General features: G+C 36.4%; 1 protein-coding gene and 1 long non-coding RNA gene across 2 annotated transcripts in view; one reads left to right on the top strand and one right to left on the bottom strand.

Moving 5' to 3' along the window:
• Positions 1–26350, top strand: part of LOC132161174 (uncharacterized) — a 410674-nt gene that overhangs the window by 231719 nt on the left and 152605 nt on the right. The window lies entirely within an intron of this gene.
• Positions 1–26350, bottom strand: part of cachd1 (cache domain containing 1) — a 70973-nt gene that overhangs the window by 20605 nt on the left and 24018 nt on the right. The window contains exons 2-7 of the mRNA XM_059571007.1: positions 20970–21032; positions 14528–14676; positions 4781–4887; positions 1436–1562; positions 310–454; positions 18–234 (exon numbers count right to left, since the gene is read on the bottom strand). Of these exons, the coding sequence (XP_059426990.1) occupies positions 18–234; positions 310–454; positions 1436–1562; positions 4781–4887; positions 14528–14676; positions 20970–21032 (808 nt within the window). The remainder of the gene's footprint in view (positions 1–17; positions 235–309; positions 455–1435; positions 1563–4780; positions 4888–14527; positions 14677–20969; positions 21033–26350) is intronic.

The raw sequence follows: 26350 nt of genomic DNA, 5'->3' as shown, positions 1-26350 counted from the left end.
TTAAATAAGACTCTTACTAGTCGGCTGTCTGGTGACATTGCTTGTGTTCCTTAACAACTGAAAGGCTTTCTGGAAGCCCAGTGCATGCTGGGTGGAGCTATCAGACGCTTTAATGTTGTTGATGAAGGTGCTCATCTTCCTCTTAGTCTCGCTGGTAGCAGGTGAGAGGAAGCTCTTGTAGCACTGATCCAGAGAACATGAACGAACAGTATCTGCTATTGTCAACACTGAGATCTGAGGGGGGGAAAAGAACATTGAGTGCCAAAAGAACAAATGCAATCAGTTGAGGTGATGACATCACTTCCTTACTTTATCATGCTCATCGATGGAGTTGAGGATGATTAGCGCAGCGTCACGGGCGATCTGGAGTTGGGTCTCAGTGACGGAGGCACCATGGTCTATGATCACTACAATATGTTTCGACTGCGGCCTTACTGCTGAAACATACACAGGCCTGCCAACACACAGAAACAAAGATTTACGGTCTACTTCTATGCAGAACGCAAGAACCCTGCACAACGACTTTTCCTGGACTCTGATGGCAAGAAGCCAAGTGTAGTCCTGGCGTGATTCCCACTCTCTTCACTACAGTGTTTGTGCAAGAGATCCTGCACTCTATTGTGTTGTTTTTGGAAACCCTTTTCAACTTCAACACTAAGAAAAATCTGCCTATATTGCCTAAATCTCCTATATAGATCCTATAAGTGGTTAAAAACCTTTGAGTACTAGATTTGTTGTTCAATCTCCAGCAGGACGAGAGAAGTTGTGGGAACGGCAGGAGAAATGAGTCCATCTTTCATCACAGGCACACATTGCCCACAACACTGGGTGGCAGATTCCAGTGGGGTTTAGTAGAGGTGACCCTGCATTCCAGTCAAGGGCATGGGGCCTATTGTAACTACGTTAAACAGACCTAAAAGGCCTCTCTAGAATGTAATTTACACTTAGCCACACAAGACGCTACATTCTGAGGTGCCTATGACAGAGTGAGCGATTAACTTACAGATCACAGTTTTTATACAAAAAGAGAAAATAACCTTTAGTTAGTTTCTAGCTAAAAGATGGGGACCAAGAAAAGAGGCAAATACCTTTATTTTAAAATACAAATATAAAGACAAAAACAGCTAGAGCATTTGACTTTTTTTTTTAACTAGTAAGTACTTGGCTAAAATTTATAAAGTTTTCCAATAGAAACAGCTTCTTTTAAAAATGCAGTTTTGACAAATATGTATGTGGATGTTGTGCGTGAATGGTTAAAAAATTAGAAAGTCTTATTACCAAGCATGCCCTAAAGACAGTGATAACTATGGGATTCAATATCTTGCTACAGGACATATCAGTGTTCAGAGTGAAAACTTAGGACAGTGTGTGTGTGTGTGTGTGTGTGTGTTTGTGTGTGTGAGAGAGAGAGACAGAGAGAGAGAGCTCTGTGTACCTGCTCCTGTGCTCATATGTGCCCTTGCAGTGAAACTTGTGAGCAGGAAACACAGTGAAAATACCCTCCTCTGAGCTGAAGTACTGCCACTTGATCCCTGGATTAGACTTCAGGTTGTCTGCCAGCACTAAAGTCAAAGAGAAAGCAAGAATAGTTTGAAAAGTTTGATATCCTTTGTATTACTCTATGGTAGTTTCTTGAAAAATAAATAAATAAATTAAATTAAATATTTTATTTAAAAAGTTATCAACCTGTTGATTTTGTTATCCATTATTTTTCAATAACAATCACTACTGGTCAAGTCATAAATCATTATAAACGTTTAAAGCAGAATGTTTCATAGAAACACTAGTATCTAAATGTCCCAAATTCCCAAAGACAATCATCCAGAACTAATTTAATATGCCATGCAGCATGGATCTATATGAATGGTGTGTGCACTTGAAGTAAGCAGCTGTAGGGTTCATGTCAGTTGAACAGGCCCCAGCTGTGTGACGGCCGGAGCCCAGACAAGCTGATCCTTTCCAAACACTCGAGAAGCACAGCAATCACCACTCTGCTGCCATCAATTCAAGTGTTTATTTACTTAACAGGAGCCGGGAAGTGAAGGAAAGTGGGCAAAAGAACAAGAAAAGACAGGAAAGGAAGGAATACAACAAAGAGATGCAGTGGAGGCATTCAAAGGGGCATAAGTCTGATTATATGTATGATCCTTTTCAGAATGTACTTTAGTAATACTACTTGGATCTTTTACACCATAAATAAAAAAAGGAAGAATATGTGCTAAGAAAGGTCACTCAGGTCAAATAAATAACCTGCAATTCACCCTGCCGACATCTTTAAGTGGTTTATGGATTCAAAATGTTAACTCAAACAATACAAGGCCAATATTATATAATATAATAAAATATAAAACATTAATGAAAGAAGTAAAGGTTTAGAGTAAACACTAGCTTTAGCCTTTCCTAATTAATTATGACTTTCATAATTATGATCAAAAGTCATTAAGTTTCTGTGGAAACCTGCAGAAGAAAAATGAATGCTAAGCACGAACAGGCATCCCAACCGCAAATGAGCCATCAATCCATACCCAAAGTATAAACAGGAACTTTACAGCATGCTGTTGACAGCTTAAAAAAATCATACACATGTGCCGTCCCAGATTGCCTGATCCTGTGTCCAGTGTTTAGAGCAGCTGAGAAGCAGAGTCATGACGTTACACCCCTTCATTTCCTCTATCCCTTCATTGCACTTTAAGTCTTCACTGAATGTAATATTTCTTCTCGCTTGCGGTGCTGTCAATTTCATGGTTATTTTTAACTCCAAAAATCGTTGCATTTGCCTCTTCCTTACTTACACTCTCTCTTATTCAGCCAATGGGAATGGTTGTGTATTTCTCAGTGACACTGAAAAGCTAAAAGTTGTGTCTGAGTAGGCTATGAGCCTAAATAGTATGTCCCAAATCACAGTAAACTGCAATGGATTTCTCATGCTTTTGTGGCTAAAACTGACACCAATCCCTTGAAATCAATAACAAGAGGAGTTTATGATAGTGTTCTGCAAGTTCCAGTCCTCCATGAAATTTTATCCTCAACCTGATAAAATTATTGTGATGTCTTGTTCTAACAAACCAGTAATTGGTAAATCAGTTTTCTTAACCAATTATCGTTATGCTAAGTTATTTAGCTTTCTAATTGAAGGCTAACTGTGAAACTGTAATAACTTTTTTTTTCTTTTGTAGGTTTTTTTGATGAACAGAAAGTTCAAAAGCACTTACTTCTTATAACATTACTATTTAATGGATCTTTGCTAATTAAAAGTATTAATTTCTTAAATGCGTTGTGGTACTCCTAAATGCACAGCAAAGTCTGACATGGAAAAGAAGAAATTGTTGAATAAACTCATTATTTTTGTTTTCTTTGTGCACAAAAATGATTCTCGTGGCTTAATAAAATTACGGTTGAACCACTGATGTCACTAAGACTGTTTTAATGATGTCCTAACTACTTTTCTGGGCCTTGAACATGGTAGTTGCATTGCTGTCTATGCAGGGTCAGAAAGCTCTCGGATTTCATCAAAAATATCTTTATTTGTGTTCCAAAGATGAACAAAGATCTTACGGGTTTGGAATGACATGAGGGTAAGTTTTAGGAGAATTATCCCTTTAATAGTACTTATTTTTCTATCAGCAACAAAAGTTGTACATACTTTCAGTACCTATAAAGTTGGGACGCAGTCTTATGACAGTCGGGGGAACTCTTACAGAACACTGAGAAGTAAACAAACTGAGATTTGAAGAGGAGTAAAGGGTGAAACAAAGGTCACAAAGTGAGTGTGTGTGTGTGTGTGTGTGGGGGGGGGGGGGGTTGGAAAATAGAACCTGCAAACCTACAAACTAAATCAAAGACATCACAACACACACAAACACAACATTATCTTTCTCTCTCTCCCTCTCTCTTTCTTTCTTGCTCTCATCACTCTATTCTCAAGGTTTTTCCTCCCTCTTAATTGTTTTGTCTCTTTTCTCCCTCTTACCCCCTCCTCCTCTTTTCATCAATGTTTAGACTAACAGGGATCAAACATGACTGATGACTGCCTGCATGGTTAGCAGGGTCAGTATTCAGTGACAAATGGAGGGAGAGCGGTAACATGAACTCCCGATGACTGCCTAACAAAAATAAGCATCTGTATGAAGATGAATTGAGATCATCTGTTCTGGAGGGAGAGCGAGAACCAATCAGTTCATGCAGACGGTTCAAAAAACAATTCAACATCTCACTATGCACCATTTTAGATATTTTAATATCGAAATATATAAGGGGGGACCTATGTGATTCAATTCACAAATATAATCAGATTATTTTAAAGAATTTATCAAATTTGGATTCAGACTAACTACTTGCTGAATTCATCACAGAGGTTACTGAATTTACGGACTCCGTATTCTGTTGACAAACCCAGCTGTTGACACTGGCGCAGTGTATAAAGTGATAAAAACATAAACTTCCTGATTAGTGAGGTAGAGCAGATATAAAAGGGGAAAAGAGCGCAGAGGTACAAAGCTGTGGTCACTTAAAAGGGAAAGGAATAAAAACAGGATGAGAGGATTGAAAATGAAGTATTTCCATGTGCAAATCAGCAAGGTCACGTATTCAACAGCCTTTTTCATTTTTTGTCTCACTCTAAAGGCCCAAAAAATCTTTGAAGATTTGACGTCAGGAAAGCAATATTGTTCTTTGCAAATGGTTGCTATGGCAGCAGCTGGATAAGTGAAAATTGGCTTTGGGTTTTTGAAGCTTAGACAATGTGTGTGTGTGTGTGTGTGTGTGTGTGTTTTATACACACCAGAGTTGAGGTCTCGTCCTGGGTTGAAAGCTCGACTATTGACGGTAAGCGAGAGACGATCACAGCTGATGGTCTTCGAAACATTGGTGTTAAAATTACCATCAAATCTGAAATCAGAGAGAAAACAAAACATCAGAACGGATTATTTTATCCAGTGATAATTAGAAAGTGATGGTCCAGCACTTGAGCAGTGAGTGTTCAGTTTGGTCAAGGCCTCAGTCATGAAGAAAAATGAAGCTAAAGTGTTTCTTATGCTGTAATAACAGCTTTTACAGTTGTGTGGTAAAACCCCCTGAGGAAAACTGCATCGATATCTATTTCTACCAGCTGCACAGCTCTTGTGCTGAAGATGAAAGAGAAAGATGGAGGGATGCAGTCTGAAGGGACAGAAGGATGACGAAGAGCAGATGGGAGAACCCTTTTGATTTTATTCACAGCATCCAACACTTTTAGACAGGCATGAAGAGGTAAATTTGTATATAAATATATAAATATAAAAAGAAACTGCAAAAAAAACTGCACTGCTAAGGTTCAATAAATTTGTTTAAATATTTACTGAAAAAATATTTTATTCAGCAAATATGCAGTAAATTGACTAAAAATACAGTGGAGAGATTTTTAGTGCTGGAAAAAAAGATTTTATTTCAAACTCACTATTCATCAAAAAATCCTGAAAAAAAGTAACACTATTTCCACAAAAAATAAAAATTAAATTAAGCAGGACAGCATTATTGACAGCAACAACAAAAAAAAATTATTGAGCTACAAATATTAAGATTAATTAAAAAAAGTTTTCTGAAGGATCATGTGACACTGAAGACTGGAGTAATAGCTGCTGAAATATATATCTTAAAATAGCAAATAGTTATTTCAAATTATAATAACACTTCACAATATTTCTTTTTACTGTAGGCCTATTATGAGCAAAAAGGTTTCTAAATAAAATAAAATATTATCTGAATAATAGTGTACATATATAAATATAAAAACAGAAAAATATATAGATTTATAGATTTATTAGATTTATTTTAATTATTAATTTTGAGTATTTTGAACTAAAACCGTAACTGGTAAATTTACCCAGTAACACACCCAGGTATTAATCCAATAAAGCAATGCACCAAACACACTCTGACTGGTAAAAAAACGTGTTTATCCACACCGCAAATAGACGATTAGTAATGCAGTCTGACTTGCTTTCACTTGCATAGTTTTGGTTTGAAAATGAGGAAATCATTCAACCCGTCCATTTGGCATTCAGATGGATTCACACTAAAGAGAGAGAATTTTTTGCATGTACACACACACACACACACACACACACACACAAACAGTATATTGGAAAATATTCTGTTTGGCTTGGCTGATAATAAGCCCATTTAATGTGCCATCTATGCAGAGTTATATGGTTAGTTGCATACTGACGCCATTGATTAGTGGCACAGTGGCCATTAGTGATCAGGAGCCCAACTAGATCTGTAATTAACAATCATGAGTTTTGTCTATTCAGAATTTGCTCCAAAACAGATAATATTTCATAGTGCTGCTGTTTCAGGTCTCTGCCTGCACTAATCGAGCACTGATCCAAGCAGTGTCTCCAGAGATCTTGCACTGCCACCCTCGCTTTTATCTCCCTTACGACTCTACAAAAACACTGCTCCACAAACACACACTATCTCTGTAACAAGCTCTAGCCATCATTTCCTCATCATTTGCCAACCGACTGGCAGATGCTGCATGTGTCTTTCTGTTCTTCTGCTTCACACAACACCCATACTGCACTGCTCTCCCCTAAATGAATCGCTTTTGTCCTTTGCCACATGAACTATGCATGTTCTTTTCCTTCACCCATTACTAAACTAGTGTCTTTCTCACCGTCGGGTTCATTTCTATCCCCCGATTATCGTCGTCTCGCAGAGCCGGAGCGGGGCTGCGGTTTGATTGACGGCTGCCTTGATGTGCAAAGCGCTTTGAACTTCAGTCATTTAATTCCCATCAGGCCCTAGTCATTAGAATTCTCCTTCAACACACTTTACATGTGGTGGCAAAGCAAATGTGCTAGATAAAAAATAAATTTGCAAGCTGCTTTGAATTTTACATCAGAAAAAAGACGGGAAAGCAAGTAAGCAAAAGAGAAATGGGGGAAAGAGCGAGTTATGAAAATATATACTGAATAAAAGCTTGAGACTTATAGAGACTTGTTTGATTTCAGTTCAATATGCAAATTAAGGCCTTTGCAAAAGCATTGAGAAAGAATGAGGAGAGGAAAAAAGGAATGAATGGAAAACAAGCCTTCAGGTATTGTTCAGCTTGCATGATGTAAAAAAAAACGTATCTGAACTTGAAACAATTCTAATTGCAGATTTCGATTTCAAAGCATAAGATTTCAATCAAATAATAAATTATCCCAACATTTAGGCCAACTAAAAATTCCAATCAAATGTTTATTTGATTCAGATGAAAATGAATTTAATAATTATAATGAACAATACCTCATGTCACAGTTACATTAGAAACATGCATTTCAATTCTCGCTTTAAAAAAGGTGTATATTACAAACAAATTAAACAAAAAATGAAATAAACAATATTGGATTTTAAACACATGATGTGGTTTACAAAATGCAGAAACCAACTTACAATATTTAGAAATTAATAATAACAATATAATACTATAATTAACAAAATTATATTTTTTATTTTTATTCATTAGATTTTATAACTGACACAAGTGGGAATGAACACTTGGCCAAAAAATTGCTGAATAACCAACTAAGCTGATATTTTAGTTTATCAATAGAAGAAAAATAAATCCTTTAGTCTTAAGTGCCCAAAGTAGTATTTTATGCTAAAAGTAACATGGGAAATATTTAATACATAATATGTCAGATGAAAATGAAATGTACGATCAGGCATTGCAACACAGTAATTCTAAATGAATGTTTAATCTGTGTCAGTACACGGTCATTAATATCTCTTTTTATAATACCATCTATGAGCAGCAAACACTTTTAGCCTCTTAATATTTAAACTAAGCAAAGTGCCGTCCTCATGTACGGAGATGAACTCCTCATTTAGTGGAACTTCATGTTTGATGGTGACAAGAACAAGTCCCTGTGATTCTAATCCACAGCTAATAAAGTGCTGGCAGATCGGTGATGTCTCGCCACGCGGCGGAGATAAGATGCACGTACCACTGCGGTATCAGCTCCGTCTGTCACACACACTCACACTATCTGAGCGGGCTTCATTAGCACAGCGGTCTCTGAGAGTTAAGAGGGAGGCTCAAGGGGGATTATGGGAAAAAGAGGTTCCCTATTTCGCCCTGCATTGATTGAAGAAAGCATGCAGTCCGGCAGAGCAGCGTTTAAGACCCCTTTATGGTGACTTAAGCCCCTCTTCCCGCTCCCTTTCTGTATCCCCCTCTCTCTCTCACACACACACAGTAACGCCATCTTTATTAGCTCAGGCTCAGAGCCTGTCCAAACGGTCTGGCTCCAAAAGGATTGGGAGATACAGACCGGATTAACAGTTAACAGGGAATGACAAAGGAGTGAAAGAGAGAGGAAAGGAAATCAGGAGAATGAGAATTTGTTTGTGAGGGAAGAAACACTAATCAAGAAATGTAAGCACTGGAAAAACAAAGATCCAAGTGAAAATAAAACGATAAAAGGAATGTGATGATCTAAATTCATTGCCATAAAAAAACTGTTGTAATATAAACCCTGTAAATAACATCATCTATGTATTAAAATATTTAAATTACAATTACATGTACATAGCCTATGTTGTAAACATCATTCATATAGACTAGAGTAAAAAGTTTGGGGTCTGTATTATTACGATTTAAATTATTTTAATATATTTTAAAGTGTAATTTTCCCATTTAATGGCAAAGCTGAAAAATTCAGCTTTCAGGATTCATTGATGAACATCCTTAAAAGGCTAAAAATGATACTGCTTCATAACCATAAATGTGCAACATGATATTTAGATGGTACTTTAAGTACTTCAAAGAATATAAAAACTAAAAAAACAAACATGGTATTTTCTTGGTTCTGGTAATAACAGTTGTAGCTTATCATATGTGCATGTGGAGACTGTAGACACACTTTAACATCATTAGTTTTGCAGACCATCCTTTGGGCAATACACAAATGTAGCTTAACACTCCGCCGACTCTAAAATCCCCCCAAGCAGAGAGAGAGAGAGAGAGAGAGAGCAGTCGATCACATGCGTCCTGAGTAAGGGGCTATTTCAAGATGGTTTCGTCGCTGGTTAAGTGTAGCAGAAGGCAGTTGGGGTGAGTGTTGATTAAAGCATTCTCCTGTACCAGAGGTCAGCGCTCCTGGGAGAACAGACACCGCTGAGATGTATGATGGGGATGTGAAATTGATAAGGTGTGAAACATTTGATCTTTCGGCCGTGACTGGGCTTTATGAGGGCAGCTGAACTGAGGTCTGATAGAGGACACAATGCCGGAGCACATGTCATAAGCTTCAAATCTCTAGAAACCTTGTCTGAAAATGACTATTTTTATCTATTCATTCAGTTATTACATTAATCACAGCACAGGCATTTTTGTGATTCCTTGATGACAAAAGTATAGAAGCCTTTATCTCACAATTCTCAAAATTGTTAATAAACTCAAATAGAGAGATATACATTTAACTTTGGAATATATAAACTCTGGGATGAACTGTGGGATAAAGAGTTGCTATTACATTAAAAAAAATGTATTCCAAAAAACAAAAACAATTAGAATTGCAAGATGTAAACTTAGAACTGCAAGAGAAGAAAGTCAGAATTTGAAGTTTAAATCTTGCAATTTTGAAATATTTTTTTTGTTCTCTTAATTGTGCGAAAAAGTTTAAAACGTGAGATATAAACTCAGAATTGTGAAAAAGTCAAAAGAAATTTTTTTTTATTCCATTGTGGGAAAAGGCGCTTCCATAAAAAGTGTGATATCATCTCTTTTTTTTTGATTTTGTTTATCCTTGATGCTTATGCTGCCTTCACATTACAGTTTGTAATGTCAACCTTATGTTAACCTTATGAAACCAATGTCCTCAGGTTGCCTTTAAATATATTACTAAAACAAAATCCCGACAAACATTCTGGAGATGTTTTGGAAGTGTTGGTTTTTCCCCCAAGCAAGTACACAGGAGCTACACTAAAATTCCTAGAAAACATTATCAAGATGACCACTGAGTTAACTGAAGAACAACTTTGTTGGATACGACATGTCACAAGATCTCACTTTGCTAGCCACCATAAGGGTGGACCACCCTGACACAAAATAACTTGACTTTTCTAGAGATCACTGATATGTCTGATGTATCATGTAAGTATACGGCATTGTTAGCCTACTTGTCGAAAGTACTGTTCATTTCTACAGTGTAGAAAAATTATATTGTTCATCATGCTATCATAATGAAAGGCTTTTCAAAAACCCACAAACAGGATGTAACATGATAATATCAAGATGGAGTATAGTGCATTCCATTGTAACGAAAACTTGAAGAGGCGGTTTAGATAAACATCGATGAGCTGATTGGGCAGGTGTGTGAAAGTTTAAGCCAAATGATGTGTCATTCATAAATACATCAAGTGTTGTCTTGTAGGATAAAGCAGCTCATAGCTAGCTCTTTTATGCTTTTTCATCAATCCTCAGGTGATACTTACAATGCTTTGACTTTTATACTGGACACTGGATGACATACTGGAAAACCTAAAGTAAACTTCTATATGTAGTCTTCTAAATGCCTACTATAATTTTACTCAGATGTGGAAAGAGTACAAAAATATTCTACTCAAGTAAAAGTACCATTACATTAATGAAATTTTACTTAAGTACAAGTAAAAGTACCACTCTAAAAATCTACTCAAGTAAAAGTAAAATGTAGCTCATTTAAAATTTACTCAGAGTAAAAATTACTTAGTTACATTTTAACAGTGGGAGAGAGGCAAAAATGGGACAGGCCGAGGGTGTCGAACTCAGCTCCTGGAGGGCCACAGTCCTGCACAGTTTAGATATAACTCTAACACCTGATCCAGCTAATCTAATCATTTAGGCTTATTTGAAAACTACATGATATGATACATTTAAACGGTTTCATTCATTAAGGAACGAAACACTATCATGTTGTTTAGAGACTCAAAACTGTGCTTTGGTGGCTGTGTTTGGAATAATTTTTTCTTGTAGAAATAGAGCAAAAACAGGCAATATGGTGTCTAAAACCCAAGTCACTTAATTAACTTGTTTACTGACCTCTTGTAAATATATATTTAATCATGATGATTTTTGGAGGAAAAGACGGCATTCTTTGTGTGATTTTGATTTACTATATGAAATGATATAAATATGTAAATTTTCTGCCCCATATCTTCAATTTTGTGATCATTCTAAATGGATTTTACAAGACTGAATCACAGTGAAAGAACGCACTATAAATGCGCGCACATCATTAAAACAACAATTATATTATCGCCTGTTTTGTCCGTCTGCATCTTTCTGGTGATTTTAGCACTAGTTTGCCCTTCTGCCCATTATGTACTGCAGTAGTTTCCAGGGATAGATGTTTTTTTTTTTGTTTTTTTTACTCAGTTATTAATGTGTTTTAAAATGTAGCGAAGAACAATACTTCAAACAAAATATACTAAAGTAAAATTACAGATTTTAAAAATTACTTTAAAAAGTAGAAGTACACAAAAAAGCTACTCAATTACAGTAATGCGAGTAAATGTAATTCGTTACTTTCCACCTCTGATTTTACTTCCCTTCGACACATCGTAAAAAATGTTTTCCAAAAGTCTTTTGAGAACAGCACTTTTTTTTTTTTTGACAAACGCAAACTTAATCATGAAGGAAAAGGCTAAAGATAAAAAAAGTGACCAAGATCTGTTTTCTATTTTAATATATTTTAATTAAAAATTAATTAAAAATTATTCCTGTGATTAATGAATTTTCAGCTGTCATTACTCCAGTCTTCAGAGACACATGATCCTTCAGAAATCAAAACTGCTTACTTTTTGTAAATAAAAAAATTAAAAAACTTTATACGGCAGTGTAAAATGTTTATTTTATTAATTTCCACTATCTGGTCTGGTCACAGTTTAAAGATTTATAAATGATGTTTCCCATGACTGTGGGAGCCTTTTTCTAATCTAATCTATTGATTTATTGTCACAGTTCATGAATGCACCGTCTCCTGCTCGTCTCTTGTTACGTCATGTTGATTGTTTCATGTGGGTGTTACCTCTGCAGGTCATTCCACCTAGCCTACTTAATGCCCTGTTTTTCGTCTCTTGTTTGTCAGATCGTTGTTTGAGGTCCTCCGTGCTTCATGTCTGTTCTTCCTCCTGTTCCGCTTCATTGTGTCTTGTTCCAGTTCGGTCAACCTTGGATTACCAGTCATCATCACAAATTACCACCACCACCACCTCCCCACCAGCGCACTCAAACTCCTCCTCACCTGTCTGTGCTGCCGTCGAGGTCCCTGTGTCACCCACCATCATCTCCTCACTATTTCTCATCCTAATAAATATCCAGTACTCGCATTTGCCTCCTGTCTTCAATCGCAGACGTGACACTTATTCATTTTTGCCAAAGTATGCAGAAGTAGAGCCCTGCATTTCAGCCCGAGCCCGACGGGCCCCGACTTATTTATGCCCCTAGGGCCGGGCTTCGGGCCAATTTTCACGTTATAGCTCATATGCGGGCCGGGCCTCGGGCCTTTTTTGGGTTATCCTTCTATTTATATTTTTAGACATTAATAAAAAAAAAAAAAAGAGAGAAGTTCACGTCGACGATAGAAAAACAAACATAGACATTTCATAACCTCATAACTTTCATAATCTGATAATTCAACCCGTTATAATTATACTGACATACTGACACGACAGTCTCACGCACGCACGCTTTTCCGTCAGCGCGACCCACGATTATACTTCACTTATATCCACTTATTGTAGTAGCTATTATAGGCCTCTAAATTAATGTATTAGCCTAATCATAGCCTAGTTGTCCAACTAATAATTATAAAATGATGATTCATGCAGCGGCGAGCATTTCTGTGTCTGCACCTGTTGTTGCGGGACACGCAGGAAAGAAGAGAGCGCTGGCGGAGTTTGAAAACATTGTAGAGCAGGACGAGGATGACGACGATGAAGTACAGCAATACATGCGCCTCAAACACAACATGGAAGGTGATGGACGAGATGTGCTGCTATGGTGGAAACAGCACGAGACCCTGCTACCGCAACTGTCAAGACTGGCTCGCTCTGTGTTTAGTGTCCCGCCAGCAGCAGCAGCAGCAGCGAACGTGTCTTCAGCGCAGCGGGAAGAGTGATAGAAGAGAGGAGGACTGGGTTAAAATCTTCCACTCTGGATGCTATTCTTTTTCTCCACGATGCTCTGTAAGAGACTGTTCTAACTTTTCATTTGACTGGACTTTATTTTCGTTTAACTGTTGGAAACTAATGGAAAAAAGAATGGACATGTTAAGTGGTGCTTTTTTGAGGTAAGATAACCTGCAAGTTTGTTTTTAATTAATTTAATTTGTTTAGATTGTAGGCTATTTCTCATTTCGTTTGCGAGCGCTGTTGCGAGTCTGCCTCAGTATTTCAATTTTTTTTTATTTTACTCACTGTGGTTTAATAAATAAACATATATTAAACTTACTGTCTGTGTGATATGCTTGAAGTGTTTTATATCTATGGATTTTATTGTAGCCAAGTAAAGTATTAGCGTTAATTTGAGAGGTTTACTTGATTAAATATGTTTTAGGCTACTCGCTGTCGGCTCGGCTGATTAACGTAAATCTTCATTTAAAAAAAAAGCTCCAAAAATTTTTCTAAATTACCTTGATAAAGAAATGAAAAGAAACATAACACAAAACTGACCCCTTTTTAATTGTTGCAAATAGGGCAGGCTTCTGCTGTGTAATAAAAACACGGGCTCGTGTCGGACTCGGGCTGATAATTCTGATGAGCTGTCGGACACGGGTTGGGCTAGGGCCTGAGCGTCTCGGGCCAGGGCCGGGCTCGGGCCTAGATTTGAGGCCTGTGCAGGGCTCTATGCAGAAGCATGGCTTCTCTCGAGGCATACTGAAAACATTAATAGAATGTGATGCTAAAGTAAATGTAGAGGAAGAAGAACAATCTAATAATAATTAATTTGTATAACCAGCAGAACCTTTAAAATGTCAAATGATAGTGAAGGGATGCAGAAAATAGAAAAAATATAAACCGATAAAGGATGAAAGAGACATAGCTGAGAAGGTCAACGGATGATGGAGAACATCCATTTGGACAGAGATAAAGAGTTGCAGAGAAGATGAAAAATTCAGAGAAGTAGAGCCAAACATATGAGTCTGGATGTGTGAGACAGTCGGTCAGACAGACAGAAGGGAGGGACAGTTAAGACAACAAAGCAGACAAAAGATACAGCAAAAACTCTGCAAACTGCAATGGGAGAGAGAGATTAGGTTTGAAAGAGCAGTCTGACAACTACCTGTAAGCTAACATTTCATTGCCTTTCAGTGATTTAAACAATATTTGTGGCATTTAAAAATGCGTTCCTCATTCACATAAGCTTAGTCACACCCATTACACATGCACACAGTAAAATCCACAAGTAAACCACAATGACGCATCAGATTCACAGATTTAACATGCTCTAAATGCACTTAATGTTGCTGTGGAGGGAAAAAAGGTCAAATTAAAGGAGTTATAAACGACTACTCACTCCATCATGGAGGGAGGGATGGTGCAGCAGTCCTGGATGGCTGTGAGGGGGGACGTGAGGTGGGCTGTGTAAGAGGCTTCCACCACCTGCTTGTTCCTGTTCACCACATCCAGGTACCGGTTAAACTTCTCACGGATCTTTTTTGCCAGCTGAAAACAATAAAAACTGATTTATATCAATGCAAACCAAACTTCAAAATTGTCTCCCTGATGAGTATGTTACCTCTAATTTGGGGTTCAATTTAGTTCACCCAAAATGAAAAACCTGTCTTCATTTACTCACCGCCGACTCCTTCCAAACATGTTTAAGTTCCTATTAGGGATATGCCGGTATCAAATTTTCATGTTGCGATTAATTGCTAATATTGAAATTTAGTACACACGCGTCTTTCAAGCACCATACAGCAGAGTTGTGCATTTTACCAGTTAATGGGAAAATTATTCTTAAAATGCATTCCAAATTCTGAATAATTTGTAATATATAATTATTCACGGTATTTAGAAGTGCCCCCAGTAACAACATAGTGCATGTTCATTACCTTGATATATCGCATTTCCGAATACCGGCACATGTCTAGTTCCTATATGTGACCCTGGACCCTTAAGTCTTAAGTCGCTTGGGTATATTTTTAAGCAATATATTAAAAAAACATTGTATGGGTCAAAATTATAGATTTTTCTTTTATGCCAAAATCATTTGGATATTAAGTAAACATCATGTTCCATGAAGATATTTTTGTAAATTTAGCTTTGTGACAGTGGCTGATTTTTACCACCGTGGTGGTAATGGAGCAACAACCGTCGGTAACGCGGTGTTGATATAATTATAGGCCACTCACAACTGCTGCTTCTGTTACTTTTTCTCTTGACAAGAAGTGAATTTATTCAGTCGCAGAACAACTGAGAATGGGACACTCGACTCCCAGTGGACAGTGGACTGTCTCACTTATCTAACACACCCGATTTAACTCATCAGCTTGTGTTAATTTTAGCACATCCATCAGTGAATATGCAGAATGTAAAACACTAAAATAAATATCAAAGAAATAATACAGTTAAACAACAAAGTAGCCTAAATAGGAAAGTTAAATACACCCTGCCTACCGGTCGCAAGTGGCGCAGCGTGACAAAATACTCATAATCAGTGATGCGGAAGCGGCACACTGGAAGTGGCACGACGCAATATGACAAATCCTCGACAGTAAACTGCCTAGTCCTATTTATGAGGTACTGACACAGCATTCAAATGTCCTGTGTAGACACTCTACAGACTCAACCTGTTGCGTCGTGGCAGTGTTGTGTCCGGTGTAGACCTGGTTCACTGTTCACTGTTGTATTTTCCTGCGCTCAAACCTGGCAATCTAAACCTCAATGGTACTTGAGGTAATTTGTGAATTACCATAGACTTACAGTCTAAATAAAACAATTTGCAACCATTACTGTCATTACACTTGTATACAAAACTTCATATGCTTGTTATAGAGTGTGTGACGTCACGTTCACTGCTGAAAATTGTATTAAATCAATCAACTAATCAATAACAATTATACAGAAACACTTTAATATTTATGATTAAATAAATAATTAATAAAAATTAAATTAAATCAATCAACTAATCAATAACAATTATACAGAAACACTTTAATATTTATGATGAAATATATTTTAATTTAAACAATAATTCATTTATTTTCAGTTTTCCAGTGTAGAAGTTAGAAGTATAGACTGACATTTTTGAGAATTGTCATTTTGGTGCCTTTGGTTTGAGTTGACAACTAGAATGCAATGCTGTCCTTTTTATAAACTAATAAATTAATTTTTTTACTTTGATATACACACTTCCTGCTTGAGAACACCCTTTCCATTATTGCTGTGAAATAAACGGAGATTAATTCTCTTACCAAATCTAGTCCTGCACTCTACATCAAAGAGAGCTTGAACTAACCTTTGGAGACTAGTAATCGATCACCATTAGACATACTGTCAGCTGCTGCAGTGCCACAGGCATCAGGAAAATAGTTTAGTGCTATAAGGGAAAATGGAGTTCATAAACCAGGTTTCAGAAAACTGGGATGTTGTTTTAGCTTTGGATCTATACTGCACTTGTGTGAAAGAGTTACGGCTGTTTAACTTTGTTTCTGTAAGCTATGGTTTACCCGTTGCAGACTGGAATTCCCTGGAGAAAGTTATTAACTAGAGCAGCAGAGTTCCTGCCACATGAGCCACTTTCATTTCACCAGATGTTTTAGTAAACCAAAACATATTCACACATTCAAAGCATTAACTTTTGCATTAACAACAACTTTACATAGAACTTGACTTAACTGAACTTGACTTAATTGAGAACTTGAATTAAGGCAGAATCAAATGATAGACCTCATCCTCCAAGTCCTGGATTGGAGAAATGTACCATTACCTATTAACCGTGAACATCCAATAAGCTGGGTGTTTCATCCATTACTGCTAAACTTCAATGTTATTCTCTCAAGTTCACAATCCAAGGGAAACATTCCCACTTCAGACACGTCAGAAAATAACCTTGAATCTAATTTTGTAGAATCTCATCAAACTTTCAAGCCTTGAAAGACAACTGGAAGATAACTTAAGGTTATTGTGCTCAATCCACAATATCAACTACATTTTTTAAAATGAAAAATGAAACACAAAAGCTAAAGTTAATGTCAAAGAAATTATCGAATTCATAAATATCTAATAACTAACTGTGTGAAAATTCGTTTGGGTATTTCACAAGGTCTGTGTCCTAGCTCATTAAAAAGGTGGCATTAAGAAAAAAAATAGGCTTTATTTGTCTTTGTGTATCTACAAGACATGGACATAATACTAATTGGAGCCATTTTCCACTGGGGTGCATTTTCAACTTGCACAAACGGCAGTGCCAGGCCTTCATTACCATGTGTGCGCTAAGACTGGCAGATGTTGACAGCATTGCCAAACGAGCAACTGATGAAAGTCTTTTTTTTTTAGAGGAAACCAGAATAATGGGATTTGTAGTTACAGATCTAAAAGTGTTATTTTATTACCTTTACAGTTAGGGGTGCACCGATCGAGATCGGCCGATCGTTATGCGCATCTCATCAGTAAAGCCGGTTGTGTAATCAGCGGTAAATTCCATCAGGTGCGTGATTTCACATAGAGCAGCTGGTACTACACAGAGCCATTGTTAACTGAGAAGCTGCGCAAATCCACGTTCATTTTCAGCGTTTATTTGCGCAACTAGACAGTTAACAACGGCTCTGTGTAGTAACAGCGGCTCTATGTGAAATCACGCACCTGATGGAATTTACCGCTGATTAGAGAACCGGCTTTACTGGCGAGATGCGCATTAACGATCGGCCGATCTCGATCGGTGCACCCCTATTTACAATGGTTAATAGAAGTACTAGAATGTCAACTAAAACAATAAATAGAGCAAAAGACAATACAAAGCAGTACAAAGGAAAGATGAGCAACCACACTGTACATTTGTTTTAATGATTTGAACATAAAAAAAAACTGTAAAAACCTGTCAATTGGTTAACATTTATGTTAAATGTATACAGTAACTTTAAAAAAAAATAGGTTGGTATATTAACATTACATTAGTTAATGGAATGTTTTTACAGTGAATTGAAGTCTGTAAATCCTAAAATTTTTCTGCCATCATTTTTATGGTATAGTTCTGGCAACCGCAGCTGCAAAACAACGGCAATCAAAGCGGTTACAAAAAGCGGCACATTTTTTTGGCTAAAATGGAAGATTAATTGACTTTGGCTTTCCTTGGGAAGTTCAAATGGGTTTTAGAAGGTTTTTGAGTTTAACTAAAATAATGTCTGCTTAAAACCACTTAATGAGACATAGACATAAGTTTACATGCTTGACTTTTATATTTTTTATACTTTCAAGAACACACAATGGTTTAAAAATCTGAGGTATGGGTTTATTCAAATTAACAACCATTTTTATTTCCATATTCTTTATTCTACAACAAATAAGAATTTCTTGAATATGCCAATTCTCTTTCTGATTTAAGGATAAACTGAAGAGCTCTATTAAACAAACTAAAACTAGGTCGATTTAATGCAATACAGATTTCAGAGCTAAGAACAGACTGTATTCAGGCTGCATTACCACACCACAAAATAATGTACAAATAAAATGATTCATTTCTAAATTTTACACATTTGTGTGTACTTACTGCTGTATATTAAGTCAATCATTTTAACACAAAATAGATAAGTCGAAAAGTTGTTTTACATGTTCCACTTAAATGTAACACTTCAATAAGTCTGAAACTACTCTGCTTAGTCAACAACACCAGAGGAGTAATCATTTTAATTCTTCCTCTATATCTCCTTCCCTTTTTACTTGAGTACATCCAGCACCAACTAATGAGAAGCAACAAAACAGCATTATAGCATGACAAAGCCTGAGTCACTTCATAATCAAACACGTTCAGGTCTCGATTGCCTCAGCAGGCAGAACGGTTTATCAGCATCTACCCACAAAAACCCTGTTCGGAAATTAGCTGTCGAGGTGTCGCTAGGAAAACCTGCCAGCGATCGGCTTAATCTCTCACCAGCAGCCGGTAAATAGCTGCAGGTGAGAGGAACGAGAAAGAGAGAGACAGCATATAGGAATATGTCACACAAAAGAGCTTCGCTTGGCACGGAAACCCAAGTGAAGAGTAACAACCTGTCCATTCTTGCTCAGGGCGTGTGTGTGTGTGTCGCTGAGAAACACATTCATAGGGTACGAGCTCAGTTGCTGCCACTCATGCTGATTTGTTTTGAGGCTGGTCAGAACAGAGTGTATTAACATTGAAAGCTCTTTATGCCTTACAGCAAAAACAGAAGCTGGAGAAGGTAAGAGGGAGAGGCCCATGGCAAGAATAAATCACACTAGTGCATGACAGGCTTACGGTCTTATAGCTGACGGAGAAAGAAAAGAAATTCATTCCCACAGTTTCAGATGGAAAAGTACTGAAATTAAATTCCATGGTTACTCCGGCCTAAATTATAATTTTTAGCTGTGATGATACATAAGCACACACTATATACACAGTTTTGCTCATTAATATACCTCACCAAATAATAATATATTTTTGAGGTAATAACATAAAAATGAAAATAAAAGGGATCATAAAACTGTGTGTTTAGTTTGAGAGTCTGCATAACAGATATATGGACTATATAGACAAAAACTACAACTTACTGATTCTCAAGGAGGCGATGAACACAAAATTAAAGATCAAGGGTACACTTATGAACAGGATAATTCAAGTAAATTATGTTATTGCTTTGTCTTGTAGAACATAGTTTCTTAAGGACTGTAGTAGTAGTTTATGAATGCTCAACAAATGCAATTGAATTTAAATAATAATGAAAGGTAAAATTGTAGCAAAAATAAATAAATAAATAAAATGATTTTGAGCAGATCAAAGTCCAACAGGGTATTAGGATCTTTTATATATATATATATATATATATATATATATATATATATATATATATATATATATATATATATATATATATAAATTATTTTAATTACAAATAAATTAAGTAGTTCTTTTCAATTCAAGCACAAGCCTTGTACAATCTCAAAGGAAGCTTCTACAATTATTCATATTTAAATATCTTAAAACACGTTATGCATTGCATACAATCTCCTCAAACAATATTAAAATTTATGAAGGTATGCTGTATGTGATATTGGTTATTATTATACTTTGGTGTGATGCCCAATCATTTGGTTTGATAGTGGGGAAAAAAATAAAAAAATAAAATGAAAATAAAAGAAGTAAAGAAAAGTAAATCATAATAGCAGAAATTTTAAACATCGGTCAAAAGAATTATCACAATTTGGTTGTTTAAAACTAACTTAAATTGCATAAAATAATTTACAAAATTATGTGATTTAATGTTTCCCATATGTAACCATTTTACAAATGCTGTGTACTCACAATTACAGCATTAAACCTTAAAAACCATGACAACATAACTTAAAATAGACATTTATGCCAGGGGTGTAATACAAATAATTTTCCTGTCTTGTTCCGTTAAATGTTATTTATATTGACAGACAGGCATGTTTGTAATTGAACAAGCTCTTCTCCTAATACCGCAGAGTTTTTAATGGTTTCTAATCAGAGAGTTTTGATCATGGGCCAAAAGCATTTATGTTAGAAAGAGCTAAAGCATGAGCAACCATCTTCTCATTTCTCTAGAGCTTGTTAGGGAGGGACACGGCGCAGTCAGTAGAGGTTGGGAATTAGTGTTCCAGCAGTAGAAAGCACAAAGATGGCTTCAAAGACAGCAGACAGCAACTGCAGAATTTTAATGGGTGTCCTTTGCCCCTCTAGACCACACACACACACACACACACACCTACACACACACACAGAGAGAGCACTCAGTATCAAGGGATGATGATGAGTAACTCACCTGCTGCACCTCTGTTTCACCATTTGAAGTCTTCTCTGTATACACAAAGGAGTTGAAGATTCTCTGTGTGGAAAAGAAGAGAGAACAGTTGCTGAAAGCTGACAAATAAAAGTAAGGAACTGCTAGACTGAAACAAGGAAGAAAATGGCAATGACAGGTAGAATATCCTGCTGAATTTGTCCGTATGCACCAGGACTTTTGGTAAATTACTTTTCTGGTAATTTTTTTATTAGTGTGATAGTAGCTCAGTTGTGTTCAAAATAGTGTAAAACAGTTTTCCAGTAATGAGCTACTTTTTTTTTTACCAAGATGCAGCACAATAACTGTTTTTAAGGTTACATTGTCTTGCAAACATAACTTGACAGCAAAGTGAGCTGTTGCTAAACATTCTCTCTCAAAAGTCTGATTCATTCTAGTAAATCAGTTCATTCGAAAGAATCAATTAAAAACAACTCACTGATTCACTGACTGACAAACTGAAACGCACTGATTCAGTTTTACTGACAGTATTTATATTTTTTGTGAAACGTTTAACTATAAATAGTCACCACAAGGTCGTGGAGAAAATGTGTTTTATAAGTTCTAATAAACAGCCACTATGTTAACAATAGGCATGCTAATAAGCAACTAGTTGATAGTGAGAATTGGTCCCTATACAAAAGTGTTACTGTAGCCTTTAGTTTAGCAAGCTACAGGTTCAAAGCAGCTTCCCTTAACATTATGAATAACTGATGAAAATTATACAAACTATATATTTTTTTCAAAACCGCGATCTCCTTATTACTGAAAGTAAATTGCATTCATAATCAGGTAATTTCTTTGGTGTTTCCAGGAATCAAAGGCTTCAGGTGGATTTCAAGTTTCATCTAGTACCTTTTACCTAAATGTACAATTGCATCACGTTTTGCCAACATGTTGCTCATCATAGACACAAACACTAGATAGCACAAAAGCTCACCAAACATTTGCTTAAATAAGACTGCAGATGTTTTGCGTAAGCCTCAATTCTGGGCTAAATGAGCTATGGAAAATTTTATATTTCTATGTCTACACCTTACCATTGTAAACCTTCAAAAATAGCCTACAAGCTCAACAGTTCCTCACAATGACGATATTTGCTCTTTGCTCGCCTCATTACCATGTCAATCCTGACACGGAATATCACTGCGGAATGTGTCATAACAACTTGATGGATTCCTACCCCTTCCAAAAAAAGAGAAGAAACTCTTTTAGTCAGTGTGAAATGTGTCTGAGGTCAGGGTGGTCACCCACATTAAAGATGATGAAACGGGCACATGTCCGCACTCACCTAAGACCTGGAATTTCATCATGAGTGCATGTTTATAAAAAGCAAAACAAACTCTGGGTGATGTATGGATGAGCCCCACCTTTGTGAATAAAGCTCCAGACACTGAAGCTGTGGAAAGCTAAGTGAAAGAAGAAACTTGTCATTTCAGACCCTTCTTGTAAAATAAACACAGGCACAAACACAAATAGAACACCAGGCACCAGCGTGGGTCTTTCCCCGGTGTGGTGGGTTTGTTTTTCGAGCTGCTTCGACGGCTTTCAAAGCTTTACCCAGGCCAAAGAGGAATTTCGCAGCTTGTAACTTGAGAACCCTCTCAACAAACGTGAAAACTCTTGAGAGGAAGGTCTCTGAGGTAAGAAAACTGATTAAAAAAAAAAACAATAAAAAAAACAAAAAAAAAAAAAAACACACGGCGCTAAACTATTATTATGGTTCCAGCATTTCAGCTAAAGCTTCCCTTACAGTCAATTCAACCGCACTAAACAGTGACTGTGTTTTGTAAAAGACTTGAATGTTTTGTGTATGTGAATATGTATCTTAATTTTCATAAACTGAAGTATGCATCACAGTTAGGCATATGATGGTATGAAATTTTCCTGTTGCGATTAATTGCTAATGCTTTTATCATGGTACTGAAATTTAGTTGCAAAAAAGTGTTATCAAATATATAACAGGTTTAATCACTTTTTTTCTTATAAAAGAAAGAACTGAAACTTTACATACAATAAAGTAGGGATGCAAGATTAATTGAACGCGATTTATCGCGATTTTTGTTCGCATTTTATTATAGATATTCTATATTATGATGAAAATTATAATAATGAGAACTCAGATAAACCATATATTGCCATAGTCGTATATTTATTAGACACGTTGAATCTATGAAAGCAGTCAAATCTTCGGTTTATTTAGCTGCAGCAATAGGCATTTCTTGAATTTCTTCTTCGGGGCATATTTGGATTTTTAGGTTTATCCCCCTCGTGAGAGCACCCTCTCGTCTTTGGATGGAGATTTAGTGCTGATCACAGAACTGTGCTTCACTGAAAGATACGCATGACAATCGCAGCTTCTGCCTAATTGCAATTTACTGCCTTTGTGATTTAATTTCGGTTAATTGTGCACCCTACAATAAAGTAATACACAAAAAAGACCAACAAGTAACACCTTACAATATGATCTCAGTTAAATTTAAGTTAAAATGAAAATTTATGAAAAGGTTTAAATTAATAATGAGTAATAGTTACATTTGCTACTTAAATTTTTAATCATTGTAAAAAAATAAATAAAAATAAAATATAAAAAAAACACAACTGTTACTTAATTACCTAAGATGAATGAATGTTTAGAAGAATGTTTCATTGGCAGTTTATGTTAATTAATGAATTAACGTTAATTAATAGAGCCTTAATGTAGCCTAAAGTGTTACTAAACAATAAAGAATCAAAAGATTTTCAAACAATATCTAGGGCAAGTTGTAGTCCGGATTAAAATGTAAAAAAAAGTTGGAAAACAAATAGCCTATTAAGTCTAATTATTTAAGTATTTGTTGCTGTGATGAAAACCACTGTGAAAACATAAATCTGAATGGCTGTTTAAACCATTTAAATACATGTTTTGAAATAGTACAGCTGCTTTGTTTACGGGGTTTCGGGGTAGCGGCTGCATTTCTACTGTTTAGCGCCATCTGCTGTCAGACAGTGAATGTGCACTTTCATCCAGAGTGTCTTTCATGTGTTCTGCCATGCGCTTCTCATCCATGCTTGTTTTCATGAGAGTGCGTATGTGTCTTTCATGTAGCATACAGCGGTGTTTTGCACTGTAACCAGTTGATGGGGGAAATATTCTTCAAATTCATTCACAAAACTGGAATAATTTGTAATAAATTAGTATTCACAGCATTTTGAAGTGCCCACGATAACAAATTGTGCATATTCATTACTCTGATTAATCACATTACCGAATATCAGCACATGTCTAATCACAGTAAAGGCTCCCAGATTATTTTAAACAGGACGTAACTGAAAAAAGACTATACATTTAATGAATCCATCGACGACTCTAAATAACTCACAAATGAGTTTGATTTAAATCATAAGCCCACAAGCAAGTTCAAAATGGTTTTGTGAATCTTTTTGACTCTAAATAAAAATTTGAACATTAAGGAAGTATTTTTGTTACCAAGCCTCCCATTGTCCACAAAAATATTTGAAGGCCCCATTACTTTTCTACCTATTTGTGATTTTCTGGATGAGGAATTTCAGAGCTTGGCATAACTGGAAATTAAAACAAAAATGCTCACAAAGTTAAATTATTTAGATAATTTACATGAATTTTCTAAGTCTATAGATTATTATTTTTTATTTTTTTAATTAGGCTGTATGAAATATCTAAGGTTTTTAAGATTGTGGTAATCATAGTTATTGTTTTGTCTTATATTAAATCATTTTAAGTCATCTTGAGGCCCCCTGTTTGAGAATTACCGCTTTAGAGAGATAATATGACAAAAACTTGTGACTAGAATTTTAATTATTGTTGCAATTTCCGTAAATTGTTTAGTCACATCTGTGACCACTTTAGTCTTGGTCTGTAGCCCTGCAAAAACAGAAAGAAATAGAGTAACATCTAGCTATGCCACCAGCAATACTCAGTGCCTGAACTTTACATATCGAGAGGACTCTTCAAGCCCTCTCCAAGTTTGCACTATCCACCGTCTAATCCTCACAGACAAGTTGACATCAAAATGAATGACAAGCTATAGGATTTTAAGCAATAACATACCGCCGTTCAACTGAGTGGGGACAAAGAGGCCTATATGCAGCTGCTTTGGTTCAGAATTTGGTGTCCAGGGTGGTTATTAATCTCGTCAACCCCAGGGTTAATCTTGACTGCAGATGAATAGATGTCTGGAATGACTGAACTTCATGCTGTCTTTGATCCAGGCTTGCCAAGACTCCGGCACTCCCTTCAACAGAGGCACAGCAAGGGAGATTGACTAAAACCAAGCCCTCCGCAGGGTGGTTTATTATATCAAGATTGCCATCTCCCTCTGCCTAACAGCAGCCACTTAACAATTATTGCTTCCACCTAAGGAATGAAACCCAGAAGTCATGTCCATATTTCAATACAAAAACTGAAAAGTAATCTGTCCTTCTCTGCATACCTCATAGCAGTTGCTCAAAGCTAATTGGCACAGATGAGTTTATTGGATTTTAACTGCACACGCTCTTCTGTAAAGTTTTCAGTCATTGGTTGAGGAAACAGCTGATGTGCCGTGGGAGCGGAATAACACTGGAGCCGTGGCGTTGATGCTCGGCAGCATTTCCATTAAAATGGTGCGATGGAGGGGGATAAACCTATTAGCAATTCAGTCATCTTCAAAGGCCAGAGCCCATCCAGCTAATCCTCATTAATTTGGGATTGTACAAGGGAGTGAAAGGGTGTGCTCACACAACGCAATGAGCAGAAAAGGTGCCGTAATCCTCTCTTTAGGCTACAAGGTCTAAATCATTGGACTGACCCTCCCACTGCAGTAAAGATATAGGTTAATGAGCAGTAATGCATTTTTTTTCTCCAAGGCAAGTCAATGCAAATTAATATTTGCAAATCATAAACATAACAATGAATGCAAAAATATCTGTAACTTATTTGATGAGCAAAAGTGGGTGTTACATAAAATACTAAGGTCAAAATGAAAGTTTGCTAAAACAAATATTTAGCCATGTGGTCAGTGGACAAGAAATGTTGTTTCTAGAGCTGAAACAACTAATCGATTTAATCGATTATTAAAATAGTTGTCAACTAACTTAGTCATCGATTAGTTGCTAAACAACTCTTATTTGCCATAAGCGGCTCATTTTGTGCATCTTTTAAATCTGCGGTGACCAAAGAGTGGCAGTAATGAGCCAACGCTGGGTTTTATTCAGCCAGTACAGCAGGAGAAGTAGCGAATAACCAATAGCTGGCCTCGTTTTATGTCACGTGCTTCCCGGACTGCATCTGCAGCATTCAGCGAGATGGAAACAGACGGCAGTGGAGTAAGCTTGAGAAGAAAAAGAAAGAAAAAGAAAAAAGC

This window comes from Carassius carassius, chromosome 17 (assembly GCF_963082965.1).
Source record: "Carassius carassius chromosome 17, fCarCar2.1, whole genome shotgun sequence".
Taxonomy (NCBI): Eukaryota; Metazoa; Chordata; class Actinopteri; order Cypriniformes; family Cyprinidae; genus Carassius; species Carassius carassius.
Note: the sequence above shows the minus strand (reverse complement) of the source record. Positions and strands in the feature narration are given on the sequence as shown.